Source organism: Sturnira hondurensis, unplaced genomic scaffold (genome assembly GCF_014824575.4).
Source record: "Sturnira hondurensis isolate 20B ecotype Veracruz unplaced genomic scaffold, ASM1482457v3 Scaffold0001872, whole genome shotgun sequence".
Classification (NCBI taxonomy): Eukaryota; Metazoa; Chordata; class Mammalia; order Chiroptera; family Phyllostomidae; genus Sturnira; species Sturnira hondurensis.
The window spans coordinates 11,418,056-11,436,956 of record NW_028074503.1 but is presented as its reverse complement, the minus strand read 5'-3'; the positions used below and the strand labels follow the sequence as shown (position 1 = coordinate 11,436,956).

The window sequence follows — 18,901 nt, the reverse complement described above, 5'->3', positions numbered from 1 at the left end:
CTTTTAATGATTAATTAAACTCTCTTATTTGTGGGATTGTATTATAAAAATTAAGTTTCTTATACCTGCCACAAAATGAACAAATTTAACTTTGTGTTATATTTAATAATTTCAAAGCAAGTAAAGTCAAATATTTCCTGTATTTCCATTTTCTTCCCTCATTCTCCAAAGACAACCTTTTCATGAAATTGTTTCTAGGAAAAATTTATATATTTTTATACATATTCATGCATTTGTGGGTAATACATAGTATTTTAAATTTTCAAATAGTATAAAATGGTGTGTAACTTTCTGCAAATTGTTTTTTTTTTAAGATTTTATTTATTTATTTATTTATCTTTAGAGGGGAAGGAGAGAGGGAGAGAAACATCAATGTATGGTTGCCTTTCGTGCGTCCCCTGCTGGGAGTTGGCCTGCAAGGAACCAGGCTGCAACCCAGGCATGTGCCCTGACTGGGAATCGAACCGCGATCGTCTGGTTCGCAGGCCCGCGCTCAATCCACTGAGCTACGCCAGCCAGGGCTGCAAATTGTTTTTTAATCTGACATTATTTTAGAGACCAGACTGTTGTTCATACATATAGCTCTAGTTCACTCATTTTACTCACCATGTTGCATCAGATAGATATCTCACAATTCACTATTTACCATTTTCTCTTTTCTTAGTCATCTGAGTTGTTTCCTAAATTTGACAGCAAAAATACTGATTTGACTACAAACAGTAAGCTGCTGTGATCATGGTTCTCTCTATGGGCCTGTGCACTTTTCTTGGGTATATAGCTAGTGGGTATATAATGGGTCATTGGTTGTACACAGTTTAAACTTTATATGTTCAATTGCTCTCTAAAGAGTCTCTAACAATTTATATCACTGGCATAGTAGCAGTGTTTGAGATTCCCCATTTCTCCACCATGACCAAGAATTTTAGTATTATTCTTCTTTCTTATATAGTTTAATAGATATATGTCAGGCTAAAAGTCATTTCCCAATTTCCTTTTCTCATGGTATTTGCAATGAGATGTAGGAAGGATTATTGACTGGGTTTTTACTGAAAGCCAGTCCTAACTGAAACACCTCACAGTTTTTTTCAACATTTTTATTGTCAGATTTAAAAATTTGTCTATAGGTGTGTAAATTGGTATCCCTTTGTTCTCCTACAGCAGACACCTTACAAATAAGTGATATTTTATAAAAAAAGTGATAAGAGATTGCATTTTTCTTTCATATTATAAGCATAACTGACAAAACTAACAAATGAAAAGCAGAGTTATGAACAGTGGGAGCCCAAAATACCTCCTCAGAGAGAAATAGAATATTTGCATAGGAACTGTAGGAAAGCAAGATAGAATTGTGTTTCAGAGACAGGTTCTAAAGCATGAGTTCATGTGTTTAAATCCCCGCTATACCATTTAGATCTTAGGTATGTTTTTAACCTTTGTGCCTCAGTTTCTTCACTTATAAAATTAATATAATAACAGCACTTGTATCATAAGTTTAATGAGCACATGAAATAAATTGCTATGTGGAAATACACAGACTAGAACATATACTGATAGTTCTAATTGTAAGTAGAAAATAATCTGGATGTGAAATAATAACAGAAAATAAGAAAACTTAAGTCCATATTTCCTAATCTATACATGTGAAATTTTATCATGCAATCTGACATCTGCTTCCACTACTAATTTAAGAAGACTGAATTCATACAAAGTATATTTTCTGACCACAGTGAAATGACACTAGAAATCAATAATAGAAGGAAATTGGAAAATTCACAAATATGTGGGAATTAACACATACCTAAAGAAATAATGGATCAAAGAGAAGTAAATCAAAAAAGAAATTATAAAATACTGTGAGATAAATGAAAACAAAATACAGCACATGAATATTCATGGGATGCAGTCAAAGCAGTGTCCATAGGAAAAATTAATAGCTGTCAACATCTACATTTAATCAATAAACCTAACTTTATACCATATGAAACTCGAGAAGAGGAGTGAACTAAACCCAAAAGCAGAATGAAATGAATGATAAAGATCAGAGTATGGAGCTAAAACAGAAAATAGGAAAACAATAGAGATGATAAAAGAAACTAAAAGTTGCTTTTTTTGAAAAGATAACAAAATCTACCAACTTTTTAGCTAGATTGATCAAGAGAAAAATGAAAAAACTCAAATTGCTAATATTAGAAATGAATGTTGGGACATTACTGTAGGTATGGCAACAAAAGAAAAGGGTAGAGAAATTAAACTTTATCAAGTTTAAACACTTTTTCCATCTGATAAAAACTCTCAAGAAAGTGGGTGTAGGGGAAATGTACCTCAACTTCATGAAAGCCATAAATGACAAGTGCATGATTAAGATTATACTCAAAGGTGAAAAAGCTGAAAGCTTTACTCTAAGATCAGGAATAAGACCAGGATGCCCATTCCCGTCACTTTTATTCAACATACTATTTAAAGTTCTAGCTAGAGAAATTAGGCAAGAAATGAAGAAAAGAAAATAAGCTGCCCAAATTGGACAAGAAGAAGTAAAACCATCACTATTTGTAGATGTCATATTATTATATGTAAGAACCCTCAAGAACCCACCCAAAACTATTAGAACTAATAAGTGAATTCAGTGAAGTTTCAGGAAACAAAATTAATACACATAAATTTATTACATTCCTACACACTAATAAGGAAAAATAAGAAGGAGCAATTTAGAAAAATTATTTATAATTGCATCAGAAAGAACACAATACCTAAAAATAAATTTAACTAAGGAGGGGAAAGACCTGTACTCTGAAAACTATAAGACATTGAAAAAGTAATTAAAGAAGACACAAATAAATGGAAGGATATACTGTGCTCATAGATTGGAAGAATTAATATTGTTAAAATATTCATACTACCCAAAATAATCTACAGATTCAATGCAATGTCTATCAAAACTCCATTTTTCACAGAAAAAGAACTAAAAAACCTAAAATTTGTATGGAACCACAAAAGTCCTTCAGTAACTAAAACATTCTTGAGAAAGAAAAAGCAAAGCCAGAGGTATCACACTTCCTGATTTCAAATTATATACAAAGCTTTGATAATTAAACAGTATGGTATTTGGCATAAAAACACAAACATAGATAAATTAAGCAGAATAGAGAACCCAGAAATAAACCCACAAATATGTAGTCAGTTAATTTACCATGAAAGAGCCAAGGATATACAATGGAGGAAGGACAATCTTTTCAATGACTGGAGCTGGGAATGCTGGCTAGCCACATGCAACAATATAATGGAATTGGACCACTACCTTAAATCACACACAAAAATTAACTCAAAATGAATGAAAGACTTTAATGTAAGATCCGAAACTATAAAGGGAGTAAGCTCTTTGACATCAGTCTTAGTAATGATTTTTAGGACTTGACACCAAAAGCCAAAGCCAAAAAAAAAAAAAAATCAGGTGGGATTATATCAGACTAAAAAGCTCCTGTACAGGTGAAAAAACAACCTACTGAATGGAGCAAAATCTTTGTAAATAATATATTTGATAAAGAGTTAATACCCAAAATACATGACTCTTAGCACTCAATAGGAAAACTAGCTAACCCTCTATTTAAGAAATGGGCAGAAGATCTGAGCAGACAAATAGATATGGTCTAATATCTATTAGAATAAATAGATATGGTCTAATAGGAGTATGAAAAGATGCCCAGGATCACTAATCATCAAGGAAGTGCAAATCAAAACACTATGAGGCACTACTTTGCATGTTAGAATGGCTATCATTAATAAGACGAGAAGTATGGTTCTGGTCAAGTTGGTGGCGTAAATAAATCCAATATCTGGATTCTTCCATAACCACATCAAAATTACAACTAAACTACAGAAAACCATCATTCAATGTATACTCAATGTATACATTGAATGTATACTGTATACAGTATACTCAGTGTATACTGTATGTCTTGCTACGTGGTCCTAGGTCTGGCACAAGTGGTAGCTAGCCTCAGTTCACAACTTGGCCTCTCCTGGGCACCTTCAAGCCAAGATCAAGTAGCAACCATCTGCAGATTGCTCTGTAGCTTAAGCCAGTTGGCCCCAGGCAGGGCACAGGTGGCAGCTGACCTTGGCCTGTTTCCCCTAGGAGTCTCCAGTGACTGCACACTTGGTGGACAACTCCAGATCATGTGGAAGTGCCACCCAAGGAACCCCACAAGTGACACACTGAAGGGGCAGAGTCAGAAGTCACCAGAACCCCACTGAAGTAAGTCCTGCTCCATGGACTTGGAGTCTGCACAGCTGATCCTCCACAGTGGTCACAGCCAGTCCTTGCAGCCAATAAGCCTAGGCATAAATTTCTTCTATGGAGGTGCCAACAACAATGAAGCCTCAACTACAATAGGATGGTGTCCACAGACCACATAAGGGATGCACCTTGGATCCTGCTTGGATGATCAGGGAGGCTGTGCCACTGCACCCTATAGGACACCTACTGCATATGGCCACTCTATAAAGCCTGTGAGATGTAGTAGCTCTGCCTAATGCATAGAAACAAACATGCAGAGGCTGCCAAAATGAGGAGACAAAGAAATATGTTTCAAATGAAAGAACTGAACAAAACTCCAGAAAAAGAACCAAACAAAATGGAGACAAACAATTTACCAGATGCAAAGTTCAAAGCACTGGTTGTAAGGATGCTTGAGGAACTTAGGGTAAGAGTAGATAAACTTAATGAGAACTTCTTCAAAGAGATAGGAAACATAAAATTGCAGATAGAAAACATGAAAAAGAACCAGTCAGAAATGAAGGATACATTAACTTAAATGAAAAATATATTAAAGGGAATCAACAGTGGAATAGATAAAGCAGAAGATCAAATAATAGATTTGTAAGACAAGGAAAGAGAAAACACCGAGTCAAGACAGCAGAAAGAATCCATCCAAAATGAAAATAGTATGAGGAGCTTCTGGGACAACTACAAGCATACAAACACTTGCATCTAGGGATGCTAGAAGGAAAATAGAGAGCAAGGAATTAAAAACCTATGTGAAAAAATGACAAAACTCTCCTAACTTGGTGAAGAAAGTAGACATACAAGTCCAGGCAGTTCAGGGAGACCCAAACAAGATGAAGCCAAAGAGGCCCACACTAAGACACATCATAATTAAAATGCCAAAGGTAGGCCTAGCTGGTGTAGCTCAGTGGATTGAGTGTGTGCCTGTGAACCGAAGGGTTGCCTGTTCGATTCCTAGTCAGGGCACATGCCTGGGTTGCAGAACAGGCATGCATAAGGTCAGGTCCCAAGAAGCAACATGCGTAAAGCAACCACACACAGATGTTTTTTCTCCCTCTCTATCTCCTTCCCTTCTCTTCTAAAAATAAATAAATAAATCCTCTTTTAAAAATGCCAAAGGTTAATTACAAAGAGAGAACCTCAAAAGCAGCAAAAGAAAAGCAGTTATGTACAAGAAGTCACTTAAGACTCTCAGCTGATTTCTCAACAGAAACTTTGTAGGCCAGAGGGATTGGTATCAAATATTCAAACTGATGAGAAGCAAGGACCTACAGCCAAGATTGCTGTACCCAGCAATATTTAGAATAAAAGGATAAAGAGCTTCCCAGACAAAAAGCAAAAAAGTAGTTCATCACCACCAAACTAGTATTATAAGAAATGTTAAAGCATCTTCTTGAAGATGAAGAAGAAGAAGAAATAAAAATATGAATAATAAAAAGGCAATAAATACATATCTATCAACAATTACTTTAAAAGCAAATGGAGGCCCTGGCTGGTGTAGCTCAGTGGATTGAGTGCGGGCCTGTGAACCAGAGGATCACGGTTCGATTCCCAGTCAGGGCACATGCCTGGGTTGTAGTCCAGTTCCCTGCAGGCCAACTCCCAGCAGGGGACGCACAAAAGGCAACCATACATTGATGTTTCTCTCCCTCTCTCCTTCCCCTCTAAAGATAAATAAATAAAAAATTAAAAAAATAAATAAAATAAAATGATAAACTATTAAAAAAATAAATAAATAAAATAAAAGCAAATGGATTAAATACTCCAATCAGAAAACAAATGGAAATAAATGGGCAACAAAACAAGACCCTTACATATGCTGTCTACAAGAAACTCACTTTAGATCAAAAGACACACCTAGACTGCAAGTAAAGGGCTGGGAAAAGACATCTTATGAAAATTGAAACAAACAAGCAAAAAGCTGGGGTAGCAATACTTACACTAGATAAAATAGACTTTAAAACAAAGGCTTTATAACAAGAGACAAAAAAAAGACCCAGTAATTCCACTTCTGGGTATTTACCTGAAGAAGCCCAGCACACTAAATCAAAAGGATATATGCATCCATATGTTCATTGTAGTTTTATTTACAGTAGCCAAGATATGGAAGCAACCTCAGTTTCCACTCATAGATGAATGGGTAAAGAAGAAGTTGTGCATATATATAATGTTATATGACTCAGCCATAAAAAATGAATCTTACCATTTGCAACAACATGGATGAACCTTGAAGACATAATGCTAAGCAACAGAAGAGAAATACAAATGTGTGAACTTATTTATACGTGCAATCAAAAAAAAAAGGAAAAGAAGAATAAAAAAGCTCACAGACGTAAAGAACAAATAACTGTTTGCCAGAGAGGGTTGTAGTGGGGGTGGCAAAATGGATGAAGGGAAACAAAAGGTAAATATTTCCAGTTATAGAATAAGTAAGTCCTGGAGAGTTAATGTACAGCATGGTGACTACAGTTAAATATTTTGCATATTTGAAAGTTGGTAAGAAATAATCCAATTGCCTACATAATGCAAGGCACACAATGCATTATACAGATCATGTATCATAGAAATGTATGCTTGAAAACCTATATGATCCTATCAACCAATGTTGCCCTAAAAATTTAATTTAAAGGAACTCTAATAATTATTTTTTAAGAAGCCCCTTAGCCAGCATGCTTGAGCCTTACTATGTAGATTCTTGGAAATGAAGCTCAAAAGCTCAACATTGCCTTCAAATTTTGTAAGCAACTCGGCCTCATATCATCACAGAGAGACAAAAATATTATCTGTATCAACTCAAATGAGTATCCATATGAAAGGCTATATGAGTCTCACACTGACTCAGCCCAACTGCTTATCTTGGAGATGAATTTGAGTCATATGGTGTCACCTCATCTCCCAACACAGAGATTACTGCCCCAGTAATTCCTACACGCTTCCTCATCTAAAGGTGCTGAAAAATTGGACTTAGGATTTTATTTATTGGTCTTCTTCCTTTGATACTAGGAATTCTATTATATGTCCTGAGCTTTTTGTTTGTTGAGCCCATCACCCTGATATGTCCCTAGCTCTCTGCTTAAATATATATACCTGTATACTATTGTGACTAAAGGAAACTCATATACAAGTTGCTGTTATCTGTACTAGTCTAAAAAATGAGATTTATTGCTTTTCCAGGAGGCAACTGCCTCATATCAGTTTACTGCTTCACCCCTTGGGGAAAGGTCTACTTATTCCTGTGTCTTCTCTTACACCCCTCCCCACCACTTTCCAACAGGACGTTCAGCCCTTTTTCCAACTAACAGCACTGTAACCACCACCTTCTTTTTGGTTTGACAGAGAAGGGACAGATGAGGAGGGAAGGAAGAATGTTTATGCTATTAATAAAAACCATAAAAATGGAATATTTTGGACACTTGCAATAAGATGATAATGGTTACTCCTGAATGAGAATATTATAGGTTATTTTATTTTTTTATCTGTGTTTTCTGATTTTTCTATAGGGAAGTATTTGATCAATAAAAACAGTAAAAGGTAGTAGGTTCTTTTGTGGGTGAAAAGATAGTGATTTTATTTTGATCATGTTAACTGAGGTATTAGAGTTGTTCTCTTCAGTAACTTTTGTACGTCTCTAGTATTGATGCCTTTCAGGGAAAAGGAAACTCAAAACACTACTGTGCCATGCTCTGGCTGGTGTAGCTCAGTGGACTGAGCGCAGGCCTGTGAACCAGAGGATCACAGTTCAATTCCCAGTCAGGGCACATGCCTGGGTTGCAGGCCAGTTCCCAGCAGGGGACACACAAGAGGCAACCATACATTGATATTTCTCTCCCTCTCTCCTTCCCTTCCCCTCTAAAGATAAATAAATAAAATCTTAAAAAAAAACTACTACTGTGCTAAACAATTCACTAAATATTGGAAGAAAATTGATATAAAGAACTTTTTATTTAAATAAAAACTACTGTAAGTTTGTCCTTTTTCTGATCTTTGTCTTGTCCGATTCTTTTAATTAGCCATCAATTGCATATATTAACAAAATATTTTTATTTGTAGGTGATGGAACTATACAGACAAGTTTGTGAAGAACTCAGAGAAGCTATAGAAAACTATAAAAATGCCAAACTGAAGGCTAATAAAATGAGAGAAGAAATGGAAAAAGATATTCATAAAGGTGAAGGGAACATAGAAACCTTCAAGTAAGATTTTTTCATGAATTCTACTTTTATTACTTAGAAGTACAATATTGACTAAAATGTAATTTATATTTCTGTATAAAATTTATGTAAAGAGCCCTGTCTGGTGTAGCTCAGTGGATTGAGTGCGGACCTGCGAACCAGACGATCACGGTTCGATTCCCAGTCAGGGCACATGCCTCGGTTGCAGGCCAGTTCCCAGTGGGGGACTCATGAGAGGCAACCATACATTGATGTTTCTCTCCCTCTCTCCTTCCCTTCCCCTTGAAAGATAAATAAATAAAATATTAAAAAAATTTTATGTAAAGATAAAGGAATAAATCTAAATTACCCATATTATCTATCAAGTTTATGCATTAATTAAAGTATGTATCTTTCCATATATAAATCTATTTGTGTGAAAATTCCTAAAGCACTGTTTTTCAGCATCACTTAAAAGCTCTTTATACATCTTGCCAAATTGTCTATGGATATCATATAGCAATATATATCCATGCTATCTGTGTGCAATAGTGCCTATTTATTTACTTACTAAGTATATTTTATTGATATTAAATAAACAGTTGTTCCATTTTTTCTCTCCTTTACCCCTCTCTGCCCTGCGCCCCCGTCCCACCAGCATTCCCCCCTCTTAGTTCATGTCCATGGGTTGTACATATAAGTTCTTTGGTTTCTCCATTTCCTATACTGTTCTTACTACCCCCCTTGTCTGCTTTGTGCCCACCTATTATGTTTCTTACTCCCTGGACCTTTTCCCCCCATTCTCCCCACCCACCTCCCCACTGATAGCCCTCCACGTGATCTCCACTTCTGTGGTTCTGTTCCTGTTCTAGTTTTTTACTTAGTTTTAGTTTTTGTTTCTTAGATTCAGTTGTTGATAGTTGTGAGTTTGTTGCCATTTTACTGTTCGTAATTTTGATCTTTTTCTTTTTCTTAGATAAGTCCCTTTAACATTTCATATAATAAGGGCTTGGTGATGATGAACTTCTCTAACTTGACCTTATCTGGGAAACACTTTATCTGCCCTTCCATTCTAAATGATAGCTTTGCTGGATAGAGCAATCTTGGATGTAGGTCCTTGCCTTTCATGACTTCAAATATTTCTTTCCAGCCCCCTTTTGCCTGTAAGATTCCTTTTGAGAAATCATCTGATAGCATTATGGGCACTCCTTTGTAGGTAACTCTCTCCTTTTCTCTTGCTGCCTTTGAGATAATCTCCTTATCTTTAATCTTGGGCAACTTAATTATGTGCCTTGGTGTATTTCTTCTGGGTTCCAGCTTCTTTAGGACTCAATGTGCATGTCTAGTTCTTTTGCCAGATTCGGGAAGTTTTCCTTTATTATTTGTTCAAATAAGTTTTCAATTTCTTGCTCTTCCTCTTCTCCTTCTGGCACCCCTATGATTTGGATGTTGGAACATTGGTAGTTGTCTCAGAGGTTCCTCAGCCTCTCCTCATTTTTTGAATTCTTGTTTCTTCGTTCTGTTCTGGTTGGATGTTTATTTCTTCCTTTTGTTCCAAATTGTTGATTTGAGTTCTGATTTCCTTCTTTTTGCTGTTGGTTCCCTGTATATTTTCCTTTATTTCACTGTCTGTAGCCTTAGCTTCTTCCTTTATTTTGCAACCATACTCAATCAATTCTCTGAGCATCCTGATTACCAGTATTTTGAACTCTGTATCTGGTATGTTGTCCATCTCTTCAATACTTAGTTCTTTTTCTGGAGTTTTGATCTGTTCTTTCATTTAAGCCATATTTCTTTGTCTCAGTGCAGCTGTTAAGTCATAAGGGGGCAGAGCCTTATTCATCGAGGTGAGGCAACCCTCTTCTGTATGCTGTGGTGCTGTATATGCGGGAGGGGTCAGGGAGGTAACAATGCTGCTTGCTCTGCTCTCACCCTGCTTTCAGGCACTTCCCCTGGTACCCACAAGCAAATTGGGCCCTTCTGTTGCTGATTCCTGGATATGTGGGCTTGCGTACATTCTAGGACCTGATGGGTCTCTCCCATGGACTCTCCTCTGAGACTGGGATTTTTCTCCCACTGCAGCAACCCCCACAAGTTCGTATAGTCAGAGGTATTGAGGCTTTATTTCCCTGTGCTGGAACCCTTGTGTGCGTGATCTGTCTTGCTCCCCAGTTGTTTTCCCAACTTATCCATGCACAAATGTGGGACTGCCTGGTCTGCCAGGTATTGCCATCTATGTCCCAGTCTGCCACCAGCTGCCACCTTGCCACTCGGCATCTTCTCTGCTTAGGATTCCCATCCCTGCCTCTCCTACCAGTCTAGATGAATGTTTCTTCTCTTACTCCTTGGTTGTTGGACTTCTGTGAAGTTTGATTTTCTGGCAGTTCTGGTTCTCGCTCTTAAATTGGTTGTTATCCTTTCGGTTGTGGGAGGAACTGAAGCATATCTACTTATTCCTCTACTGGTCAGACTGTGCAATAGTGACTATTTTTAAAAAAGTTTTTCACCATGGGATATTATTCAAAACAAATTATATAGCCTTGCACTAATTATAAACATAGCATCTAATAATTTAAATTTTTTATTTATTTGATTTCTAAAAAATAGAATATTTAAAAATATAAATGGACTATATTTTGCATACATGCAATTGAAGAGATTTTTCTTTTAGTTTTGATGTTTTTGTGTTTTATGATGCTTGTCTAATTCCTCTTGTTGGCTTTAAACATTTTAGGGTTCTATGTGGCAGGCAAACTTTATTCAAATTAATCAATAGTTTAGCATAGAAAATGTCATATTCCTATGAGCTGGACTCACAGACCAGCACTGGCTGTTTCTGTGGAAGGCCACACAGGAACAAAGGGCCCCTTGCAATCACCTCTTTAAAATAAGCCTCCACTTATCCTAAATTGTGTTTCCTCTGTATAATCTCTAAATTATGTAGCCTTTTCATTTTTACATCTTTTCTTCTTTTTCCTTAATTTTACTTATTTTTTTGTTGCTGTCCCATCCTTGTATTATCCAACTTCTGAATCAAAGTTCTCTCATCTAAAGTCAAATCAAAAAGTGATTTATTTTAAAAAGCTTACAAATCACTTTTCTCTCAATTTCTCTGCATTGGAAATATAAATACTACTGATGAATATTTTTCTTACTGTTCAGTTTTGATATCTAAGTGGTACTTTTCAGGAGTTGCTTTTGGATAGGAGAACTTTCAGGAATACATGAATTTCATGGTTAAGTCCGAAGCTCACTTGAATATACCTAATTTTAAATATAATGTTCTTTCCAATGCAGATATAATCAGCTTTGGGTTTTTTTTTTCTCTTAGGAAAAAGGTGGACCAACTTGTGTTTCTAAATACTCACTACGATACATTGATTGAAAATGTTAAAATTACTCTTGTGGAGAACGAAGAGACCATAACTGAAGTATTGAAGGAAACAAAGACATCCACAGATGAATTAAATGTTTTATTACAAAAGGTGAGTTTTCATTTTTTAAAATAAAGAAAATATTGAGTTTAGTTTTGAACCACACTGTTAAAACTTATTCTCTGTCAAGAATTAAATAGCAGATAGCCAACTTTTTTACTATAATGGTTTTCTATAGCTGCACAAAAAATTACCAGAATTTTAGCCGCTTAAAACAGCGCCCATTTATTATGACAGGGTTTCTCTGGGTCATGGCTCAGCTGGCCCCTTATTCTCTAGTGCTTCCAAGACTGATATCAAGCCCTGCATTTCTTTCTGGAGGCTCCAGGAGGCTCCATTATTCTTGGCTCACTTGGTTTTGCCAAGATACAGTCCATATTGTTTTGGAACTGAGGTCTTCATTCCTTAGTGATGATCGGAATGGGACCAGTCCCTGTTTTTAGAGACTGCCCGCATCCCCTGGCTGGTAGTCCTCTCCATCTTTGAACCAGAAATGGTGGGTTGAGTTGTGCCATGCTTGGTGTCACTGTGACTTTCCCTTGTGACTCATCATCCCTGTCTTCCTCTTCTGCTGCATCTCGGTCACTGTACTAAGAGGAAGCAAGAGTAAAAGGAAATTATAAAATGCTAAAAAGAAGTAATAGTATCTTAGAGGGCAATGATATACACATGATTGTAGCAATTTACATTTGTAACTGAAGTTACAATGTGACTTTTTGCCACTTTATATTCAGTCTCCTGAATTGTATCTCTTAAAAAAATTAATCGATAATATTAATTACCTGGGAATATTTTAATGGCTTTTGGAAGGTCATTTGTATTTTTCTCTTATTTATTTACATTTCTTTTTTAATGTAAAATCTGATCATGATTTTTCCCTTATATGTTGAGTGATTGCTTATTTTTTATTGATTTGTTGTATATTATAGATACCAAATAGTTTAAAGTTACATATAAGTTAAAAATATTCTCACCCACTGTTTTTGTATTTCTTTATGATAACTTCTGATGATTGAAATTTTAGTTTAGTAAGCATTTTAAATAATTTTATCTGAACTCTGTGCTATTCTGAACCAGATCGAGAAATTTTTTTATACCTCAAAGTCAAAAATATAGTCTATGATATTTTATTGCAAATGATTTTAAATTTTGTTTTTCATATTTATGCAATGCCCTTAAATGAAACTATGTTTAAAATATTCCAAGGTGAGTCTTTTTTATTCTATATTTTATTTACAAGTTTGGAAGTAATAATCTATTTCTAGAATATTAGGAATGCAAATTTTGCTTGTCGGATGGAAAGCATAATCAATATGAAATTCATTTATGGATATGGTGTGAAGTAAGGTTCTAATCTTCCTGATATAGAAAACAAAATGTTATAATTCAGTTTATTGTATTTGTTTATATGTTAATATTCAGTGTCCTCTCTGTCACATACAAGGCTTCTGTATTTGTATAGTTCCCTTTTTCCATTCTCTTTTTATTCATTTGGTCTACTTAACCAATTTTACTTTAATATTTAATGCCTAATTACTGGATTTCTCTAATGAATTTTGATTATTAATGAGATTTAAGCTAATCTTGACCTTGGCTCTTCCACATAAATTTCAGTGTTATTATGTATGTTCCTTTTCTTCAGAGATTTTATCTGACTTATGATTGAAATCACATTATTTATGGATTATTTGATAGAAAAATTACACATATATGATGGAGATCCTTAAACATAAACATGATCTATCTCTCCATTTATTTGAGTAGCTTATTTAAGTTGGACCTTAACCAATTTGTTGGAACTTCGTAGAAGGCAAACTCTGCAAATCAGCCTGTAATCAGTCTTGGACAAATTAACCCATGTATTTTCATTGAATTTTAAAGTTATCTAATTGATTTTTTAAGTGATTCTTATTTATTCATAAAGGTAATCTATATGGTAGGTAGTATTGATAATTTATTTAGACTTAATTTGTGTCCTACTCTATGGGTAATTTGCATAAACATTTTATTTGGGAAAATGTTTTCTGTGATAGTGGTATATAATTCTAAACAGGTTTATTTTGTGAATTATAATAACTGTATTATTTAAATTTTTTATATTTCTGATTTGCTTGCTGACTGATATATTAATTACTATAAGAGCTGTATTAAATTATCTTAGTATGATAATGGGCTTCTGATTATAATTTCTAATCTTACTCCTTTGCATGATTGCAGCTCTTTGGAACTTAATATGACTTGTTTTATAGCCTAACTTAAGGTCTCTTCCAGACAGTGCTCTATGTGTGCTTGAGCAATGTATTATTTTTCTGTCCTTTTTGGATAGAATGCTATGTGGATGTCTAGTAGATCTCATTGTTCAGTGTTGCTCAAGTCTATTTTCTTCTTAATATTCTCTCTGGTCTTATTCATTATTTAAAGTATATATGGATGTCTTTTTGTTGACTTGCCTATTTTCTGCTTAAATTCTGTCAGTGTGTTGCTTCGTGTATTGTCGCTTTGTCACTTAGTGTATTTGTAATTGTTATGTCTTCTGGATTAATTGACTCCTGTCATTATAAAATATCTCTAGTAACGGCCCTGGCTGGTGTAGCTCAGTGGATTGAGCGCGGGCCTGCGAACCCCAGGATCGTGGTTCGATTCCCAGTCAGGGCACATGCCTGGGTTGCAGGCCAGTTCTCAGCAGGGGACACACGAGAGGCAACCATACATTGATATTTCTCTCCTTCTCTCCTTCCCTTCCCCTCTAAAAGATAAATAAATAAAATCTTTAAAAAAATATCTCTAGTAACAATTCTTATTCAAAAGTGTATTTTGTCTGATAGTAATACAACCACACTAACTCTTTTTGACTATGGTTTTCATGGTATTTCCGGACTTTTTACTTTAAATGTATTTCTGTTTTTGAATCTAAAGTGCATCTCTTATAGACAGTGTATGACATAGTCATTTTTTTAAAAAGTAACTTACTTTGTAAATTTCTATACATTGAAGTGTTTAATCTATTTATATTTAGTATAATTACTGTTAAGGTGGTATATATGTCTACCACTTTGGTATTTGCTTTCTCTGTCTTATATTTCCTTTATTACTTCATTACTACCTTTTTTGAGCATTAAATAGATATTTCTTAGCATAGCATTTCAATTGCCATATCATTTATTTTACTGCTATTTAAAAATTATTTTCATAGTAGCTTCCCTAACATTACAAATAATAACTTATAAAAGAATCGATTTTGGACTAATGCTAACATAATTTTAACAGAATACAAAACTTTGCTTCTCTATTGTCCTTACCTTTCCACATTTGTACAAATTACATTCTTATGCATGTGTGGCCATCAACAGAAATTTATATATAATTACTACTTTTTGTAGCTGTCTTTTAAATATAGTAACAAATACACTGTTACAAAATAATACATTTATGCAATTTTTTATATTTATCTATGTAGCTATGTTTACTGATATATTTCTCCTTCTATATTCAGGTTACTTCCTGGTCTTCTTTCTTTCTGCCGGAGGACTCCCTTTAGTGTTCCTTATAAGACAGGTCTAGTGACAATGTTCTCAGTTCTTGATAATATGGCAATGTCTTAATATCTTTATTTAAAATGATAGTTTTGAGTAATGTAGGATTACTAGTCCTTATTTTGAACTTTGAATATGTCCACGTATACTTTCTGGTCCCATAGTTTTGGGTGATAAAGCCAGTATTAATCTTATGAAGATCCATTGTGTGTGAAACGTTATTTCTATTTTCTATTTCTTTGATATTTTTTAGTTCCTTACACATCTTTCTTTAGAACTTTGCACATATTTACAATAGCTAATAAATTCAACCTCTAAACTTTCTTGTTTTTAACACATTCCACAGTTTTGTTGAAAAGTGGACATTTCAAATACTGCACTGTAGCAACACTGGGGATCAGATTCTCACTCCTCCCCTGTGTTTGTTCCCGTTTCCGTTTGCTGAAGTTGTTACTTCTGTGCTTCATGACCTTTATGAATGAATTCTGTAAAATCTGTTTTCTTTGGCATGTGTAACCACTGAAATTTCTTCTCAGTTATCCTACTGGTCTATTAATGATCAGACAATGATCCTTAAAAGTCTGGAAACAATAAACCTTCTTGTCTTTGCCGAGGGATTTTGTGTGCTTGTTTAGGCACATTCTCAAGAAGAATTTAGACAGGTGCCATCTCCGCCTTAGTTTTCCCTTTCTGCTTTCACAGAACATCAGAATCAGCCAGAGTTGAGAACTGGAAGGGCTCCTTGGGGATGATCAGTGCATGTGAGCAGCCCTGGGCTAAAAGCACATCCTTGCGCATTTGCAGTTTTCCACGTTCTCAGGAATACGCTGGAGCTCTCCAAAGCCACTCTACACATCTCATTCTCTTCAACAGCTTTGGTTACATTTGTTGGCCAGTCTGTTGTTTGCCCCAGTTGTTATCCACAAAGGTGGCCACAAATTTAATTAATTGCCTGTGATTGTTTTTGTGTGTGTGACAGTCCATGCCTTGGGAAAAAAACTCTCGGGAGGAGACTTTTTCTACTGGGTGAGTTTTGTATCAAATACAGACATCCTTGCAAATGGAGTCTCCACTCCAGCGGAGTCCCCCCGTCACACACACACACACACACACACACACACACACACACACACACACCAGACAAGTCAAATAATGGTAATTCTCACAGAATGAAGCTTTGAAAGCGTTCCAGTTCTGGTCTGCTCTCTCTGGTGGTTGCCTGACGGCTGGTGTTCTCTACAAGTGTAGGGTGTTACTCTTCAAAGCTAACAAGGACCAGAGAAGGGAGGGATTAGGACAAGTTAGAACAGCACAAAACTCATACTTTTCTTCAATAAATGTACCTTACATTGCTGAAAGCCTTCAGTTAATTTCCATAGTTCTGAGAAAGCCAATTTGGGCATTTTTTGGCCATTTTTCTTATTACCTATATAGAGGAGAATTTTCAGGTGTTCTTACTGTGCTAGTTTTACTGACACCCTTCACTAGGTTTGTACATCAGAATGTTGGGCTTTTATTTCACATTTTCCAACAATCTTATTTTCCTTTAGTATTGTTTGTTGTAAAATATACTGTCAAACATGTCAACAGATCTTGGCTTACTTGGTAAGGAGAAATTCTCATTTAGCCGCAGATTAAACAGATAAACTCCTAGTGATTATTTTAATGTTTTGCATTGTATTGTGTTTACATTTAGATTTTATTTATCTGAAATTTATTTTTGTTATAATGTGAATTAGATGTAAATTAAGGAGACTACTTTGTTTTTTCTTAATAAATATACTACATTATTTCAGTCCCATTTGTTAAAGTAAATGATCTCTCTCTCGCTGAATTCAAATACCACTTCTAAAAATGTTAAGATCTATTTGAAGGCTCTCGTTTTTCTCTCTGATCTTTATTACAGTGCCAGAAAAAAATAGTGATTTATTCTAATGGTATTATATGTTTTTAATATCTGGTAGCAGGTTTTTAACATTATTCTTATTTTTCATATACCTTTTGGATAGTCTTTCATACTAACTTCATTTCATGCAGTTTGAAATAAATATTTCTCTTTATTATGTTTTATATTAATTTGGGAATAACTGACATGGTATTTTGTTAAACCTTTCCATGACATGTCATTCTTACTTAAACTCTTAAGTAAGAATTTGTGTTTGCTTTTTATAAATTCTTCCTTTTGTATTGGATTTATTTCTGACTATTTTATACCTCTTGACAAAATTTTGTAAATATTGTCACTGTGTTTTTAGTAGATTATTTCTCTTATAAATAAGTGCTATTATGTTTCTGATGTTTATATATGGCCACTTAACCAAAATCATTTACTGTAGTTCTAGATAGAATACTTTGTTTTCCTAGATATTCAATTATATAATCTAAGTTTGAAGACATGTTACTTATTCACATCTAATATTATAATAGTAACATTTGGTTTCATTATCCAATTGTATGTATTTAGCTAAACTTTCACAAGACATGATTAATAATAGTGTTGATAAAAGATAATCCATTTTCACTCTTTAGTTCATTGGGCCTGCATATAGCATTTTATGATTTATTTTGGTATTCTCTGTTAGTTCTTTATATTATATTTGGGTAGTTTTTATTTGTTCTAGTTTAAAAATTATGAAAACTATATAGTGAGGTGTCAAATGGCTATTTTGTGACATGTTGGCCATATTCGGGTTTATTTTCTCCTTTAATTTGTTGATATAATGGATCATGACTTAAACTTACTAATTTTTATCATCTTACAACATAAATAAATATGTTCTGTTTTATTATGATCTATTATTTCTTTGAGCACTGATATACTTGATTTGCTATATTTTACTTTGAATGTTATATTAATTTTATAAATTAAATCAGCCTATGATATTATTTTATACTATTTTAATTAATATTTATTAACTGATGGTAGTGACACAAAATGAAATTAATCTATTTCTTATTTTACAAAATAATTCTCCATAATTCATTTATTTTTGTTTATTTGTTTTAGCTGGAGTACTTGAAAAAACTTTATGAACAATTAGTATGGAGGAAAAAAAGTTACGCACTTCAATATATGGAAGTACTTAATCATTTTTATGCAGCAGTAAGTTGACGTTCTCTGCTTCCCACTAGATTTTCATTTTCTATTCCCAATCATTACTTATGCAATTAAAGTAATTTTATTATTTATATATTATTTGTTTTTGAGACATATAAACATGTATGAATGACTCTTTTTTTCTTTTCTTAAAGAAAAAATCATGGGATTTTGATCTTTCTAACATCACAAAAGATTTTTCAGATCTTTCAACAACATATAATCAATTGACGAATGAAAAGAAAAAAATGGAGAATGATATTGAAACCACAGCAGATTCAATCAGTACCAGGTAATTTCTGCACATTTAATTTTTATTCTTATATAACACACCTAATATGTTAAATATAAGTTAAATCTCTTCATTTTGTGTTTCTTGATGGTATAGTGGTGTTTGTGTTTAT

At 34.3% G+C, this 18,901-nt stretch overlaps 1 protein-coding gene across 1 annotated transcript in view; it reads left to right on the top strand.

Moving 5' to 3' along the window:
• CCDC178 (coiled-coil domain containing 178) overlaps positions 1-18,901 on the top strand; it is a 305,267-nt gene that overhangs the window by 45,687 nt on the left and 240,679 nt on the right. Inside the window, exons 8-11 of the mRNA XM_037036942.1 lie at positions 8,333-8,475; positions 11,765-11,918; positions 18,408-18,503; positions 18,653-18,789. Of these exons, the coding sequence (XP_036892837.1) occupies positions 8,333-8,475; positions 11,765-11,918; positions 18,408-18,503; positions 18,653-18,789 (530 nt within the window). The remainder of the gene's footprint in view (positions 1-8,332; positions 8,476-11,764; positions 11,919-18,407; positions 18,504-18,652; positions 18,790-18,901) is intronic.